The sequence below is a fragment of the Chelmon rostratus genome, chromosome 15 (genome assembly GCF_017976325.1).
Source record: "Chelmon rostratus isolate fCheRos1 chromosome 15, fCheRos1.pri, whole genome shotgun sequence".
In the NCBI taxonomy this organism is placed as follows: Eukaryota; Metazoa; Chordata; class Actinopteri; order Chaetodontiformes; family Chaetodontidae; genus Chelmon; species Chelmon rostratus.
The window spans coordinates 8878478-8894107 of record NC_055672.1 but is presented as its reverse complement, the minus strand read 5'-3'; the positions used below and the strand labels follow the sequence as shown (position 1 = coordinate 8894107).

The 15630-nt window shown below is 43.8% G+C and overlaps 3 protein-coding genes across 3 annotated transcripts; 1 reads left to right on the top strand and 2 right to left on the bottom strand.

Moving 5' to 3' along the window:
* The first annotated feature begins 2915 nt into the window (after positions 1–2915).
* Positions 2916–5135, top strand: odf3l2a (outer dense fiber of sperm tails 3-like 2a). Its single transcript, XM_041954577.1, has 5 exons — positions 2916–2964; positions 3306–3416; positions 3527–3649; positions 4079–4220; positions 4790–5135. The coding sequence occupies exons 1-5, from the start codon at positions 2916–2918 to the stop codon at positions 5133–5135; spliced, it is 771 nt and encodes a 256-aa protein (XP_041810511.1).
* A 93-nt stretch (positions 5136–5228) lies between these two features.
* On the bottom strand, positions 5229–10589 carry ebi3 (Epstein-Barr virus induced 3). Its single transcript, XM_041953819.1, has 6 exons — positions 10297–10589; positions 9238–9352; positions 9027–9126; positions 8392–8509; positions 8132–8295; positions 5229–5677 (listed from the first exon to the last, which is right to left on the bottom strand). The coding sequence occupies exons 1-6, from the start codon at positions 10397–10399 to the stop codon at positions 5522–5524; spliced, it is 756 nt and encodes a 251-aa protein (XP_041809753.1). The 5' UTR covers positions 10400–10589; the 3' UTR covers positions 5229–5521.
* Positions 10590–10781: 192 nt separating this feature from the next.
* LOC121618354 (rab GTPase-activating protein 1-like) lies at positions 10782–15479 on the bottom strand. The gene is made up of 8 exons (XM_041953818.1): positions 15017–15479; positions 14369–14449; positions 14149–14259; positions 13439–13543; positions 13274–13357; positions 13105–13176; positions 12596–12835; positions 10782–11294 (listed from the first exon to the last, which is right to left on the bottom strand). The coding sequence occupies exons 1-8, from the start codon at positions 15125–15127 to the stop codon at positions 11079–11081; spliced, it is 1020 nt and encodes a 339-aa protein (XP_041809752.1). The 5' UTR covers positions 15128–15479; the 3' UTR covers positions 10782–11078.
* Between the last annotated feature and the right edge of the window lie 151 nt (positions 15480–15630).

The following is a 15630-nucleotide window of genomic DNA, read 5'->3' as shown; positions in this document are numbered from 1 at the left end:
TAGGAGCAAAAACATGAAAGTGCTAACCACTTGGCGGCGCTATCTGCACCTAAATCTATTTAGTTCTTGCTTCTTTCTTGGCCTAAATCTGTGAGTGAGTAAAAACAGACACACAGGAATGAACGTAAGTTTGTGGAGGGCATTAAAAAGCTGACATCTTTGACAAATCATTTCCCACCACGAGCTGCGTCTTTGATCTCACTCTGTAGGCTGCATTGTCTCACTGTTCATCACAGACAACTGAAGACAGTGGTGTTTCCTGTCAGCGCCCACCAGCAGAGTCTTATTACGGATCCTGTTGACCTCTCAGAATCACCGGTGCTTAATATTTAACCAGCGTGGGGTTTAACTTGGTCATGACTCTGCTCTAAAAGCTTTAGTTACCTCTGTGTTCAGGGACAGAATTAGTTACTGGGAGCGCAAGAGAGCAAATTCCTACCTGAGTTTCTCACACTGCAAAGCAAACATCTCTGTATTTGCCAGTTCATTCTCCTTTTGGCTTTTCTGCCATAGTTGACACTTTTCAGATGCCGCCTGGGTGCTAAACTAGCAGTCAGAGTAGCCGACTGTGGAATATATTTCGATGCAGCTTTTCATCGCGTATTTATAAATACTTTCATCTTCTATATTTTCTATTCATTGTCTTTTAACTGTATATCAGATGTTAGTGTGTCAGTCGTACAAATCTGTTCTGCCCATTAGGAAACTCCAGCACTGGGTTTTTTGTTAACTGCTAAGGGCAGAGGAAATGGCTGGACTCCAAGTGCAGGACGCAGATACAGATAATTTGAATAATAAAAAGGATTAATATCACAAAAGAGTGTATTGATCACTGGGAGATGGTCTGTGCAGGTCCAGGTAAGAGGAGGAGTGGGCAGGTGAGGTGAGTCAGCAGGTTTTCAGGGGGTGGGCTGGAGCTGGACAGACTTTGCAGGTTGAGAAACAAGGACATCAGAGACAGAGACACACTGATTAACTCAGAAACATGCAGCTCAAACAAACCGGAGCAAGAAGAAAGCACTCAGAGAGCTCTGTGGCCAGGATCAACAATTTGCCGAAGACTGGTGAGGAGATCCAGGCTTTTATCCTGTGGTTGGTGATTGGCTGGTGATTGGCTGCAGCTGTGGTGGCTGATTGGCACGAGGATCAGGTGGAGGTGATTGCAGAGGGACTGCCCTGTCCACACACACATATGTCAACACAGACAAGGGAGCACTTAATTTAAAATTAGATCTTTTTTGTACTAAGCAGAGTTCCTTTTTCATTGGTCACGGTTTGCCCCGCCCCCTATACTTCATCCACAAGGCTAGTGTTTGTGAGGTTGTGTGTGTGGGAATGCATGAACGTGTGGATGCATGCACGTACGTGGTCGCAGCTATTTCAGATTCACGCTTGTTCAAATCAAACCGTACAGTAAGACCTGAGTGCCGGGTGCCCGGCTGGTCAAGACGTTCTACTAAACAGACTTGAAAACTGTATTGACTTACTTGGAACTGTTCTTTAGTGGTTCTCACCATGTTTAAAAAGAAGGACTTTCTACGTATCTCTCGGTTACTTCTCATCTGGAGAAATTGACATTTTCTGTGGGGTTCCACAAGGCTCAGTTCTTGGTCCGCTGTTATTCAGCCTATACATGCTCCCTCCCTGCCATCATATAGAATCACAGTGTCCAATCCTACCATTCCCATGCTGGTGACAGACAGCTGTATGTCTCACTGTCCTCACACAACCTCAGTCCTGTAAATGAGCTTTTCCAATGCAATGATGACACCAAATACTGGGTGGAATTATGATAGTATGCTCCAAAGTGCAAAGGTAGGAGACTGCATCCATATTATCATCCTTTTTTCACCCTCTAAATCCTCTTCTTTGTCAAAACCTGGTTGTTATCATTGATGCACTCTACTTAAGCATCCCATCACTGCTATTATTACAACTTTCTACCATTTCCAAACTTGGGAGCATCCTGCCCCAGTCTGACTCCAAACAACTCCATGCATTCATCTCCAGTAGATTCCATTCCTGAAATGCCCTTTTTGCAGGACTTCCCCCCCAAAAAACAATGGATAGGCTGCAGCTCGAATGCTTACTAGAACTAGGAAAATTCAATACATTGCACCTGTTGCTTTTTCAAGCTTGTGATTTGTTTTTATTCTGGAAGATGCTATTTGGCTCGCTGTTACATCACCTCACCAAATTTGCTCACTTTTCTTTGGCAGGTTAGAAAGCATTTTGCACAGATCTCAAATATATTTGCAGAGTAACAAAAACCCGGCAAAGTTTTAATACTCACCAGGTGGTTTTCATTACAGCAATGTCGGGCTTGTCAAATATCCACTTGCAACGGTAGATCAGTGTAAGTCCTTTCATTTTTAATAGCATGTGTGCTGAGATGCTATTAGTTACAGCATATATACTGTAGCTGAGAGGTTCAGCACGCACACCACAGGTCAGCAGCAGTAACCTAATGCCTCGGAATAGGATGACAAATGAACTACATTACATGTTGTTGCAGTGCTTTAAGAAAATACTTTCCCTCTGAATCTGCACTGCACGGTTAGCTGCACAAAAGCATCTTCAGTCCTGATTTTCTTCCTCATTTAGCTTTCAATGTGACTCTATAGAGAATCGCTGGTTGCCCTGTTTTTAGGCTTAATAGAGTTAACTTCCTGGCCCTGCTTTGAGCACCTTTTGTCCTTAGGAGACCTAAGGGTAAAGGGGGTGGAGAGCAGGTTGGGGCGTACCCAGGGCCTCGGTCAAGATAGGGTTTCTTCACCTCGCGGTCATGTATAATTCAGATCACCTGGAGAGAGCCACACACACAAAAAAAGGAAGTGTGTGAAGTGACAGAAGACCCAAAGAGGAAAAGCACAGAAGAAGAAGAAGAAGAAGGAAGAAAAGAAGCTGGCAGGAGCATGCAGGAGGTGGTGAAGAAACGGCCGATAATCTCCGCTAGAGAAAGAGGTCAGTTTAAGAGATTCGTATGCCTGTGTGTGTGTGTGTGTGTGTGTGTGTGTGTGTGTATGCATCCACATGGACTATATTATAGCCGAACTGTTTCTGAAATTATACAGCCATTGCTCCACACTTGTTTGAGTTTCCGTCTTTGTTTAGCATCCATTCCCAAACAAGCAGAGGGGGAACGCTAAAATGCATAACCATAGAAAATAAGTTGAAGAGCTCCATATGGAACTGATCAGAGAGCTCGTACGGGCCGAGCCAGAGGGCAGCAGGCGTGCTATACCGCTGAATCTGTTGCATCATTTTCATCACCGCCCTCCTCCTCCTCCTCTTCTCGTTGTCAGGCCCGGGCCCCGGTCGCTACGCCCTGCCCCCTACAGTCGGATACATCAACCATGACTTCACCAAGCCCAGCAGCCCTGCTTACTCCTTCCACAGCCGCATGAGCAGTGCCAGTGAGTTGAGACTCACTCACAGGCTAAATACCTGTCTGGGATTGGTTTATTTCATTTTAATGGGGTTAAAAGGTGTCGTCGGGTGACCTTTTCTTCGTTGGTTTCTGCAGTGGTCTCTGTGGACTCCAGCCCAGGACCAAGGTACCACATTGACGCCAAGCTCACCCGGTTCGGCCGGATGGAAACCCCCTCCTACTCTATTTTAGGCAGAGGAAGGCGATCAGGAAATAAAGGTGAGCGAATGAAGAAACTGTCCTGGTTAGTGTCAGTATATTTATTTATTTATGACGTTTCAGTCTGCTTGACCTTCCTCAGGTGTATGGGGAAGTAAAACAAGCATTTTGAAGATGTGAATTCTCACTATTTTCAGAATTTTTACAAACCAAACAATAGATTGTTCAAGAAAAATTAATCAGCAATTGATCCATAATGAAAATAATCATTAGTTGCAGTCCCATACAAAAATCCTGCTTTTACATTAATGCATGAGTGATTTAAATCTAATAATATAATAGTGTAACATAGTACTTTTACATGCAATACTTCAACTACATTTTCCTGATTATACTTCTACTTAAGTGGCATTTTCTGTGCAGGGCAGATGTTCAATAAGGCGATAAACAAAACGTTCCAAACAAACCAATTTCTTATCATGCTTTCAGTCGAGCTGCACCAGACTCCAGGCCCGGGGGCCTACAGCCCAGAGAAGACTGCATCTCTCGGTGCTCACCACAGACCACCATCCTACACCATCGGCGCCCGGACCAGATACCGCTGTGTGGATGCTGTGCCGGCACCAAACAGGTGACGCATGAAAACATGGCTGAAAGTAGTGAGACAGGAAAAAATAACTTAACCAAGTGAATAAAACTCTTGAAGACCTTTCTCCATTGTTCTCAGAGATGATTAAGGCGGCTGGTTTTGCTTCTTCTTCTTCTCCTTTGAGGTTTCTTGGCAGTTGGCCACCAGCTTCTGATGAAACTATGTTATACATGACGAACCAGTTGATGGAAACGCACCTATTTTTTTCTTTTTTGTGGGCTTTTTTGGAACATTTCGCTTTAAATCCACTTGACAGTTACAGTACATGGAAACATGGCTGCTGTGGCCTGACGCTGGCTTTTGTCTCTGTGCCATTGAACTCTTTTGTTGTCCATAACACATGACATGAGTCAATCCCACGTGCAAACCACATGTGTATTTGTGTAGTAGTTCCCGACAAATGCACTATTTACTCCTGCATGAGTGCGGTTTGCTAAAACTACAGTCCCCATCTTTTTTGGGATATCATGTAGCTATGACATATTTGTGACCTGTTTTTATAGATTAACATCTAGCTCTACTTTAATACAGGTATTGTTTTCTCGCTCCAGCTACAGTCTTCCTAACCTGCTGGGCGGCCATGTCCCTAATAAACCCTCCAGTGCCAGCTACAGCTTCTCCAGCCGGAGGAAAGTCGGAGCACCATCAGAAGACCTCTCCATGAGCCCCGGACCGGCAAAGTACAACAGCATCAACCCGGATATATACCGCCAGCGCCAGCCCTCCTTCTCCATGCAGAGCCGGACTAAGAGGCCTAATTATTCCTCTGCTGTTCCCGGCCCCGGCACCTACAGCCCAGAGAAGATTCATTCGCACCTGCCTAGACCACCGTCCTACACTCTGGGTGTCAGACACTCAGAGTTTGTCACCCCACTCGTGGTGGATGTAGCTGACTGACAGATTCGATACAAATGCTTCGTTTTTATGCAATTTTTCACTCAAATGTGGAGCTGCCATACAAGGACGAAAAACATGGTCATAATTGATGATGGAAAAACTGATCTTTAATTAACACTTATCACAAAGTCACGAGTGTTATCAGTTTCAATCAAAGATCAACACAAACCAACAGCAAAAAGACAATAAAATGGTGATTGCACACTGTACAGGTAATATTCATTTATTATTATTATTATTATTATTATAAATAAGACTAAATATCAATAATTATTGCTTGCATTGCTTGTGCAGCTAAAACAATAAAGATGTCTGCAGTTCTTCAGCTTTACTTCACTGCTAGCTTAGGTAGAGAGGTGAATAAAACAGTAAGTGAGAGGGAGCCTCTACACTTTCACTCGTGGGATGGTTATTTTCACAGGCGAGCTCCAGTCACTGCACTCGCCCAGACCCAGCAGCTCCTTCGCACACACCTGGAACAGGTAAGGCCTCCCTGGCGTCAGCCCCCTCAGCTCAATCCTGGTGCTCTCAAACGGACCCAGCTGGAGGAGAAAATGTGCGATATGTCATTTATAAATCATCCGTCAACATCTAGAGTTTCAAGATAAGACACAGTGACTCTGCTTGAATGAACTGATTTAAAGGAACTGTTTGACATTCAGAGATGCTCCAGGTAGTGGCCAGTACCGATGCTACCATTTAACTATTGCTAATGCTAATGCTAACCGCTAAGAAGAACAGAAGAAGACAATACAGTTCCGATGCTACCATTTAGCTAATGTTACGTGCTAACCGCTACCTGCTAAGAGGAACAGAAGAAGACAATAAAGCTAGATTCACCTATACTGTTAATGTTAATTGCTAGCTACCAATACTAACTGCTAAGATACTATCATACTCTCACCGCTTTAGCTATTGTTAGCTGCTAAAATGCTACCACAGGCCTAGATGCCACATGTAACTGCCGATTGCCACACTACCATCATCTACACCTGCCTCTCACCAACTGCACCAACAAAAAAAAAAGCAGGGTGGGAATACAAACCCTGGTTCGGGTAGGGGGTAGAAAATAAAGAGGTAGAGTCAAAAGATGAAAGTAGGGATTGGATACAGACCCTTGTTCAGGTAGGGGGTGGAAAATTTAGAGGGTGCTGAAGGTGGAGGCCTAAACCACAGACTAGATTTAACAGCCTCTTCTAACATTTCCTTCAAGAAGCAACAAACCCTACCATTTCCTTCAAAAAGCAAACAGAGCAGGAAAACAAACCCTAACATTTCCTTCAAGAAGCAAACAAAACAGGAAAACAACCAAAAAGATCAAAAAACAAGCCAACTCTGTACCTTACAACGCAAACTCACCTGAACAGGCCGCATGGTCCCAGAGAGAGACTGTAGCTGGCCACACCCCCACCTTATCTAAACTTACTCTTCCTGGTTCTCTTCCTATTGGCAGAGCGAGAAGATGGGGCGGGGAAAGCAGAGCAGAGGAGAGGTGTCTTGTTCAGACTTTAACCTCTTCTCCTGCCGGGTAAGGCATGCATGTCCCCCCCCCCCCCACTGTCCCTATTTCACCCCCCAACTACTATTATTTCTCCTGATCCATATCCACTGACTAGACCTAGCAGCCTCATCTGACATCTCCCTCACTGTCTTCCTTAAATTTTGCCCATGAACTCCCAGCTCCCTCAACAGTGAAACAGCTGACCCTGCAACAAAACCTCTACACCCCACTTCAACCGGACAGACCCTGGTCTTCCATCCCCTCTGCTCAGATTCTGTCTTTAAATCTGCATACTTAGTCTTCTTCCTTTCATAAGCTGCCTCCACTGAATTTTCCCAAGGGACTGTTAACTCAATAAAAAACACAGTCTTTTTACTCATGGACCATAAGACAATGTCTGGCCTCAGATTACTATAAACTATTTCCTGGGGCACAACTAGCTTTCCTCCCAAGTCGACCTGCATTTGCCAATCATCAGCCCCTACCAGGCAGCCACCTACCTGCCTTCTCCCTGACTTAGCAGCTCTATTTTTCTCCCCCTCTCGAACAAACTGCACATCTAACCTCTCCTTTCTAGAACTTCCAGAATTCACCTGCTTCCTTCTCTCTTCAATGCCTGCGGCTAAGCTTCTCAGCACCTGATTATGCCGCCATGTATACCGGCCTTGTGATAAGCTAATTCTACAACCTGACAAAATGTGCTTTAAACTTGCTGTACCTGAGCAGAGTGGGCACGATTGATCACCCTGTACCCAGAGACTTAGGTTCTGTGGGGTTGGCAAGACATCGTATGTCGCCCCTATCAGAAATTTAATACGGCCTGAGAAATACAGTTATTGGCTTTCTTTTCAAGAGTTAGATGAGAAGATTAATAGCCTTTAAACATGAAGCTACTGCCAAGAGTTGGCTATCTTATCTTATCTTAGCTCATCTTAGCTTATCTTAGTTTAGCTTATTTTAGCAGACTGGGAACAGGAGGAGACAGCTAGCCTGGCTCTTTTAAAAGATTAAATAAAAATATTGTGTATTTCCCAGAATGATAAACTAAAACTTTAACACTTGAGCAGAGTGTATTATTTATAGTAGGCTTATAGGAGAAGACAAACTGCTTTCCAATAAACATTTGGAATTCTGAACCTAACATGAAATACATGCATTAAATGCTAATGATGTTAGCTACGGTTAGGGTTTTCCTGTGCAGCCCTCAATCATATGCTGGCTCCCTAAATTGGTACTCCATCATCAAAATTTTGACAAACTCTATTTTAATTGAAAGTAAAAACAGATAAAATACTTAACATAATTTGAATATAAATTAAAAAACATTCTAGCTTAGTTTAGATGAAAAGAGAAGGATTTCCACAGATGACTGGACTTTCTGAAACATTTTTGAGGTTTCTACCTAAATGTTTTGGTAATTTTGAACTTCCACTTGTGATATCTGTGTATGTAATGTGTCACACTGAAGGTTTGTTATTAGGAATAGCATTCTTACACTGACTGACTTTGGGGTGCCCCTGTTTTCCCACCGGTACAGTATCTGGTATTTTAGGGGGATGATGTCCAGGTTAGCCCAAGTCGGGGGAGGAGACCATTCCACCAACAAGCTTCTGCTATTAAGAGGGGAAACCCGGACGTCTACGGGAGGATCTGGTTTCACTGCAGACAGAATGACAAATAAAGGAACCAGTAAGCACCGCGGTATCGTCATCACTCTCTCTGCATTATTAGGTTATTTCTGATTTCAGTTCTCACCGATATCCTCCAACATGAAGCTCGATAGATGGGAGCTGCATCCACCTGAATAAACTGCTGTGACATTGATGATGTAGTCAGTGAGAAGTTTCAGGTTGGGCAGGTAGCAGTGCCAGACCTACAAATAAGATACACAACATATAATAATATGTGATGCAGGGCAATATATATTATCTGCAGCTTTGCATATGTGTGTGATTTTTTACATCTTTTTATGTATTTCATGTATGTAATGTAAATAGAAAAACATACAATAAGATCTAGATTTGTGCAGGAGGAGATGAATGCTGAGGAGAATCCCCTCTATTACCAACCTATTTCTGTTTACGTCAGACCCACAAGACAAACCTGAAACTGGTCTGTGGTCTATTACAGCGACTAAATTGAAGAGGGGTTTTCCAAAACTCAAGTGTGACCAGTATGAAAATGGATGGAATTTCCAGTTTTTGGATTGTATTACAGGATAAAATCCGGATTAATTTGACAATTTCCACCATAATTTTTACCACAGTCACGACTGACCTGTGCTTGGTTTAATTTTGGGCTAAAGTCATATTGAGTGAGTTCTGGAAAACCCCTCCTCAGCTGGAGGTACAGAGCAGTGTGTCTGCTGTAAAGGTAAATAAAGCTGTTACCCGTTCAGATGAGGAAGATGATGAAGAAGTCAGAAATGAGGATGAAGAGCCAGGTTGGATCAGATGGCACTCATTGGTGACCGGCTGTCTCTGCCTCTCACTGACAAACACATTTACATACATGTATATATGAACTCCTCAATGACACGAGACTACTGAAGTGTGTTTTACTGAAAGGGGGGAGGACTGTTGTTCTCTTCCTCAGATTTACCTGTAGGTAGCAACATAGTGTGTTGGTGGGGCGTGAGACGGTTCAGGCCAGGAGCAAAGAGTCACGTTTGGATAGCTTGCACACCAGCAACGCACCTCTGGAATGGAGGGAGTGTCTGGAGGAAGAAATGATATTAATGTGCAAGTGAGCAGAGCGTAAAATACAGAAAATATTCAACCCACATTCAAAACAGTTGGGAAACTGTGTAAAACCTAAATAAAAAAACAGAATGCAATCATCTGCAAACAAACTGTGTTTATTGACAACTGTTGCACGAAGTGTTCCCGAGCCCATGTAGCAAGATCCTTTATACAATCACATGTTAACAAAGTGGTGAACCTCACTCCATCCTCGCTTGTGAACGACTGAGCCTTTCCAGGATGCTCCTTTCATACCCAATCATGATCCTATCACCTGTTACCAATCAACCTGTTTACCTGTGGAATGATCCAAACAGGTGTTTTTAGAGTGTTCCACAACTTTTGCAGTTTTTTGTTGCTCCTGTCCCAACTTGTTTAAACACATTGCTGCATCAAATTCGGAATAAGCAGATATATATATATATATATATATATATATATATATATATAAATCAATGACGCTGATGAGGTGAAAAATTAAATATATTGTCTTTGTACTGCTTTCCCTTAAGTATAAGTCAAAAACGACACTGTTTTACGCAGCATCGCAAGTTTTTGGAATCTGGATTGTTGTATTATATCCTTGCTTATTTGTTTTTAATTGTTCTCATTTGTTTAATTCCCCTTTTTCATGCTTACTTGTGACTTATCAATTAAATATGTATTAAAATATCTCTAAAAACGAAAAAAATAACATAAAATAATGACATGTGACAAAATGACTACAACCATTCTGGCAGGTAGAAAAACATTCACATAGAGATGTAAAAGCAGCATCACAGGCGGATGATAATCATTTCTGAAAAGCTATGTCTCAATAAAATCATTATTATTTACTAATTGCACTTTTCAAACAGCAAAGCCTTTCTGATGTGATTTAGTTTTCTTTTTTCATATTTTCACACACACTGATACTCACTCTCTGATGCTTCAGTAGCCCTCAGCAGGTCCATGGCTTGGACTCCAGGAGCACACATGAGGAGAGTCACAGCGACACACACACTGCCAACCATCGCGGCCATCAGCACTTCAGCCAGAAGAAATCACTACCAGAGTGCAGTTTCCCTAAATAGCTCTGTATTGAAACGGTTCGACCGCTGTGCTCTATTTTTCTTTGTTCTTTGCTCTGTCACCTTCTGTAACAGACTGCTCCTTTGGCATGTCAAAGTTCAGAGATAATAAACTGCGCTGCAGCCTGTCGACAACTCCTCTTCCTCTGTGTGCTTGAGCAACAGCCGATCAGCACTTTAAAGGCCGTGGTGGTCATAATGAAAGAGGAACAGCGAATGTGATGCATCACAGGAAAACCTCCTTCAGAAAGAACCGTTTCTATGGTGCTCTTGCGTCAGGTTTCCTTACGTCATACACAAAAAAAGTTGGTGTCACACTTGCTTTGATGTTGTATTTGAATTGTTTTACAAATGACAGAATTATTTACAAGAAACTCACATGGCACATGGATTTGGTTTAGAAATGCAAAATCTACATCGGGGAAACAGTAGCTGTGAAAGTGGTGAGCAGACGAGAGGGCACATGTCTGACAGCACCTGTGCGTGCTCTCAGGTACTCTCCTCTGCTCGTTTTGTGCTCGAGACCACCCTCTAGTGTTTCAAATGAGAAACGGCAGCTGGAGTACTAAATACATACTGTACATAACAATGAATTAACACTCTGATCGAGATCTGATCACAGTCCAAGCTGTCAGACGTTTTCTCGATTGTCCCTGTGTGGCCACGACAGCTTCTTGGCGCTCCACCCAGAGAGGGGGCCTACGGTGGGAGCCCCCTCTCTGGGAACGCTGATGCTGTGAAGCACCCCTCCGCTGGAGGTCCGCAGGGAGGTGAAGGCCTTGCTGATCCAGCTGTTCTTGGCTTCCTGGAGATCGTTGGCCAGGATTCCTCTCTGGTGCTCCAGCTCCTGTCCAAGGATAACACAGGCGTATGTGAGAAATGCATCAGGGAAAACGTAAACTTCACTTTAAAACAAGTCAAATTCAGTCCATATTTGTGCAACCATACAGTTAATGTTCTTGTATATATCTGAAAAAACTCTAATATTGTTTTCTCTTTTAAAAAGTTTAACAAAGATGAATTCCTTAAGGTGGTCTGCTTACTAACAGTATTAAGAAAAATCCACTTTATTGTAATTACAATTAAACTGATAAAAGCATACTCTTAAATAATGTACTAATCTTACACTTAGTTGTTTTATTATACTTCCAATCGAAGTAGGCTGTAACAGGCTATTACTATATTTAAGTATAATTTATAGTAGTATTATTTAAGTGTGCTTGAACATTATTTCATGTAAAATTGTATTAAAAATCTATATTTTAAATTGGAACAAAAGTGAGTCAATGCATGAAGAACTCTTCATATGAAAACATACTGTAATTGTGCTTATTGGCCTAAATGGCCAACGCATACTGTTAAATAAAGTACTAACTGAACGCTATTATTTACTGTTTTTGTTAGCATATTAGCATTTTCCCAATGCTAACATGCTAACCTGACAGCTGTGAGCACTAGCGATAGCCACACAGTAGCACACAGCCACAGCAGTGAGTTTATATTATCATGGAATCTAACAGAGTTGTTTATTGATGTATTTATTTAAAGAACCGGTCTTCTCGTCACAACACTCTCATGGGCAGTCGGGCGATACACCTTCATGTGTTCTGGGACGGGGTTTTGGAGGGAGGTCTGAAGAGGATTGGATTTATCAGTTGAATACTATCAAAATCAAGTTTCTCCAACCCCAGCTTCAAATTTAGCACCACAAGTAATAATGTGCTCCAAGCTAATCCGTCCTTGGACGCTGTTCTTTCACTACCCGGGTCTGGACTCTGGGGAGTCCTGTCCTGCTTCCTGTCTTCACATGGTCCCACGTTTAATGAGGGTGCTTCACATCGACGGGCTCTAACAGCCAGAAATGTTCTCTGTTGCTAACCTTGATGGATATTCTTGCACATGTGAAGTCTCTTCTCATTGAATTAAAGTTGGTGGTTGAAAATAATAAGTCTCTCAGATTAGGGGTCAGGCAGTGAATGTATTCTCAGGAAAGTACCCACATTTACAGACCTTCTGCTCTGTGTGTGTTTGAGGTTTCATTTACATTCTTATTAAAGTGACAGCACATGATTAGCTGGGTTATTTGACCTGGATGTTGCACGCTGAGATTCCCAAGACTTGTTTGTACGAATATGGGTCTGGTCTCACCTGGATCTTGCATTTGGCCTCCACCATCTGGAGTTTGGTCTGGGCCAACTCCTGCTCCAGCTCCCTGATCTGGGCCTTGAGGGACTCCTTCTCCTGGTCGTCCCTCCTCTGCTCTGCCTTTTCAGGACTTTCGCTGTCCTCATTCCTGTGGCCCTCTATCGCTGTCGAGTCCTGAGCTGTGGTGGATGCTTCATCTGAATCTACGATGCATCGACAGAGCGAGCAAGCCCTCACTGCGCCCTGCAGAGGTGGAGAATGAGAATAACGTGCAGAAAATGAGACGGAATGAAGACTTTTCTGCCCCAAATACGACATCCAGCCCTGACACCTGCTGTTAGAAATGAAAATAATTCATAAGAAAGTTTGAATTGGGTTAAAAGATTTTTAGGAAGGGCTGTAAAATGATTTCGTACAACATGGTTTTTAAGCTGAAGCTCGACAGCAGTAAAAGCGGAGATAAAAGCAGGAGAGGTGACAGCAGAGCTCCACAGGAAGAGGGTTATTCTCACCTTGAGTGAATCCAGCTCTTCCCTGTGGGCGGCCTGCTGCCGCTCCAGACGGTTTGTCAGCTGAGAGCAGATCTGAGGAAAAGAAGGAGCGTCAACATCATTAATCATCACTGCATCCTTTATTCATATGTGCTTTATGAGGAATACAGTAAGAGCCAGATATCTGCACCTGCTTGTAGTCGGCGATGATTCCCGACGACCTCCTGACCTCCTGCTCGGCCTTCTCCAGCTCTCTCCGTAACACCTCCTTCAGCTGCAAGAAGAGGAGAAACCCTTCAGTCACACGCATGGCAGCGATCAAGCTGTGATGACGGCGAGGTGCTAAAAATCTTACCATCGCAGCTTCCTCCTCTTTCCCCCTCTTCTCCTCCTCTGTAGCCTGCAGTCGATGTCTGCTCTGTAGAAGGTCTCTGGTGAGCTCGTCCACTCTGTCCTCTGCCTGAAATCAACAACTTTCTTTAGCTTTCATTATTGACTCGTACACACGGCCATGTCCAGCCCGCATGGCCCCCAGATCCAAAGATCCAGACCGCTGTGTAGACAGCTAGAATGTAGAATGAGCTTTTTATGTCCATAGAGGGAGCGGGTCCTCCATGCTTCTACAGTAGGCCAGAACGGACAAACCAGATACTGGCAACATAAAGAGCCTCTTGTGTTTTTAGCGCCCACTGTGGGGGAGGGGGAGGCGAGGGGTATTCAGGTAGCAGCAACCTCACCACTAGATGTCACTAAGTCCTACACACTAGTCCTTTAAATAAGTAGGTCAACTAATTATTCATTATTTTTCATAATCTGAGCAGGCGGGCAACTTGGGATCCTGGTACCATTTTGCATCTTAACTATACAATGGGTGTTTTTAAAGTTTCACTTTTGGGCCTTTGAGGCAAAAAATCTGCTCTATTCTAGTGCTGCAAATGTTTAAGTTTTATCAAGGTTCAGTCTCCTGAGAGGCTCTTCTCGTTCCTGAGAAATTCAGCAGATGAGTTTACAGTTTTTTAATTAAGCCCTGTCACCCTTTCTGTGAAGGGCAGAAGCTAATCGCACCTTGTCCAGAGCATTCCTCAGGGCGACCTTGCTGGTGATCAGTCTGTGAGCGAGGTTGTCGTTCTCCTGCTCCAGACGGAGGCTGGCCTGCTGGAGCCGACGGTTCTCCCTCTGCAAAACAGAGAAGTCTGTCAGGGTTTGTTGCGCACGGCAGAATACAAACTCAGGAAATCAGGTGATTTTAAACAGAGAGAGAGAAATGCAGCTCAAGAATTCTGACCAGGTATTTGTCCACAGGGTCTTCTTCATCTTCCATTATTTGCAGCCGGCTTTCCCTCAGTTTAGCTTTCTTCGTTGGGACCTGAGGCAAGAGAGTTAAGGCTAATAAGATGCAGTAATGTCATATTTGACTGAGCTGGAGAAAGCAATCGCCCCCAAACAGATCTGCTGCCGGATGCCGCATGGGCGCGACAAATCAAGAACAGGCCCCGAAAAGAGATGGAGATGGGGATAAGAATGAGATAAGATAGAGCTGAGCACATGGGGGAATGATAATTTTAGGATACACAAGGGAATAATAGCGGAGGGGAGGATTCTTTTTTAAAGCCTGAAATGACAATTTCCATATCTCAAATATCTAAAATGAGCAATCAGAATTCATTTCGTTCTATTTGGAATCGCATATTTGTCATGCAGAGGAGTGTGCGGCAGCGTGCAGACTGTTGTACTCTGTCAGTTTCAGCTTATTTCTGGTTTAGTAAGCAAAGAAGTTTTGTAGCAGTCACCCTGACCGATGCCAGAATCATGCAGTGGTTTTCAGATCTATTAAGTGCTGGTTCGTCATTGTGGTTGAGCTGCTGATATTAGCTGTGGTGCTCTGAGTGGAATCTGATGTCATTGAATGCATCCATGCAACACTGATTCTTACTGTGAACTGAGGTCCTGTTTCAGCCACCAGGCACTCCAGGATCTCCTCCTCGCTCATCTGCTCCATAAGGTGGGCATCGTGCGCCATCATGACGGACACCTCCTCCATCATCTTGCCCAGATATGCAGCACCAGGCGCTGCTGACGCTCACAATCGCAAAGAATCACCACGTCGGCAGGTAATCGGAGAAGCCGGGGAAATCCACCAGGAGCGTCGGGACACCCTGTCAGTGTCTCTCGAGCGAGTCCAGAGAGGTGCTGTCGTCTTCTTTTAGAGGTCAGCCCAGCATGTGAGTGTGAGCAGGAAATATCAGGACAAAGTCCACGCCGACACAAAGGAGCTCTGCTTTATGGTCCCAAGGTGGATAACAGTGAGAGATACTCCAACGGGTGAAGCGTAGCAACACTTAAACATCTAATAAGTGGTAGTCGGAGCCTCTTTAACACAGTGTCAGGTGAGGGAGTGTGTGTTACAGGTAAATGGGCAGTAACAGGTTCAGCAGGGTTTATAAGAGACCTGAGAGTATCTGAAAGAACAACAGCCTGAGACACACCCACTACAGCTCACCTGTCTTATCACCTCTCCCTCTCTCTCTCACACACACACACAGATAG

What these genes read in the sequence shown, in the direction of transcription:
- ebi3 (XM_041953819.1), bottom strand. Translation starts at nt 10,399, where the DNA reads ATGGCCGCGATGGTTGGCAGTGTGTGTGTCGCTGTGACTCTCCTCATG. An exon ending in CACTATGTTGCTACCTACAG is followed by an intron (nt 9,127 to 9,237) that starts GTAAATCTGAGG and finishes TGTGTTTGTCAG; the next exon opens with TGAGAGGCAGAGACAGCCGG. An exon ending in CTTCATGTTGGAGGATATCG is followed by an intron (nt 8,296 to 8,391) that starts GTGAGAACTGAA and finishes TTCTGTCTGCAG; the next exon opens with TGAAACCAGATCCTCCCGTA.
- odf3l2a (XM_041954577.1), top strand. Translation starts at nt 2,916, where the DNA reads ATGCAGGAGGTGGTGAAGAAACGGCCGATAATCTCCGCTAGAGAAAGA. An exon ending in AATCTCCGCTAGAGAAAGAG is followed by an intron (nt 2,965 to 3,305) that starts GTCAGTTTAAGA and finishes TCTCGTTGTCAG; the next exon opens with GCCCGGGCCCCGGTCGCTAC. An exon ending in AAGGCGATCAGGAAATAAAG is followed by an intron (nt 3,650 to 4,078) that starts GTGAGCGAATGA and finishes TCATGCTTTCAG; the next exon opens with TCGAGCTGCACCAGACTCCA.
- LOC121618354 (XM_041953818.1), bottom strand. Translation starts at nt 15,127, where the DNA reads ATGATGGAGGAGGTGTCCGTCATGATGGCGCACGATGCCCACCTTATG. An exon ending in AAGAGGAGGAAGCTGCGATG is followed by an intron (nt 13,358 to 13,438) that starts GTAAGATTTTTA and finishes CTCTTCTTGCAG; the next exon opens with CTGAAGGAGGTGTTACGGAG. An exon ending in AAGAGCTGGATTCACTCAAG is followed by an intron (nt 12,836 to 13,104) that starts GTGAGAATAACC and finishes CCACCTCTGCAG; the next exon opens with GGCGCAGTGAGGGCTTGCTC.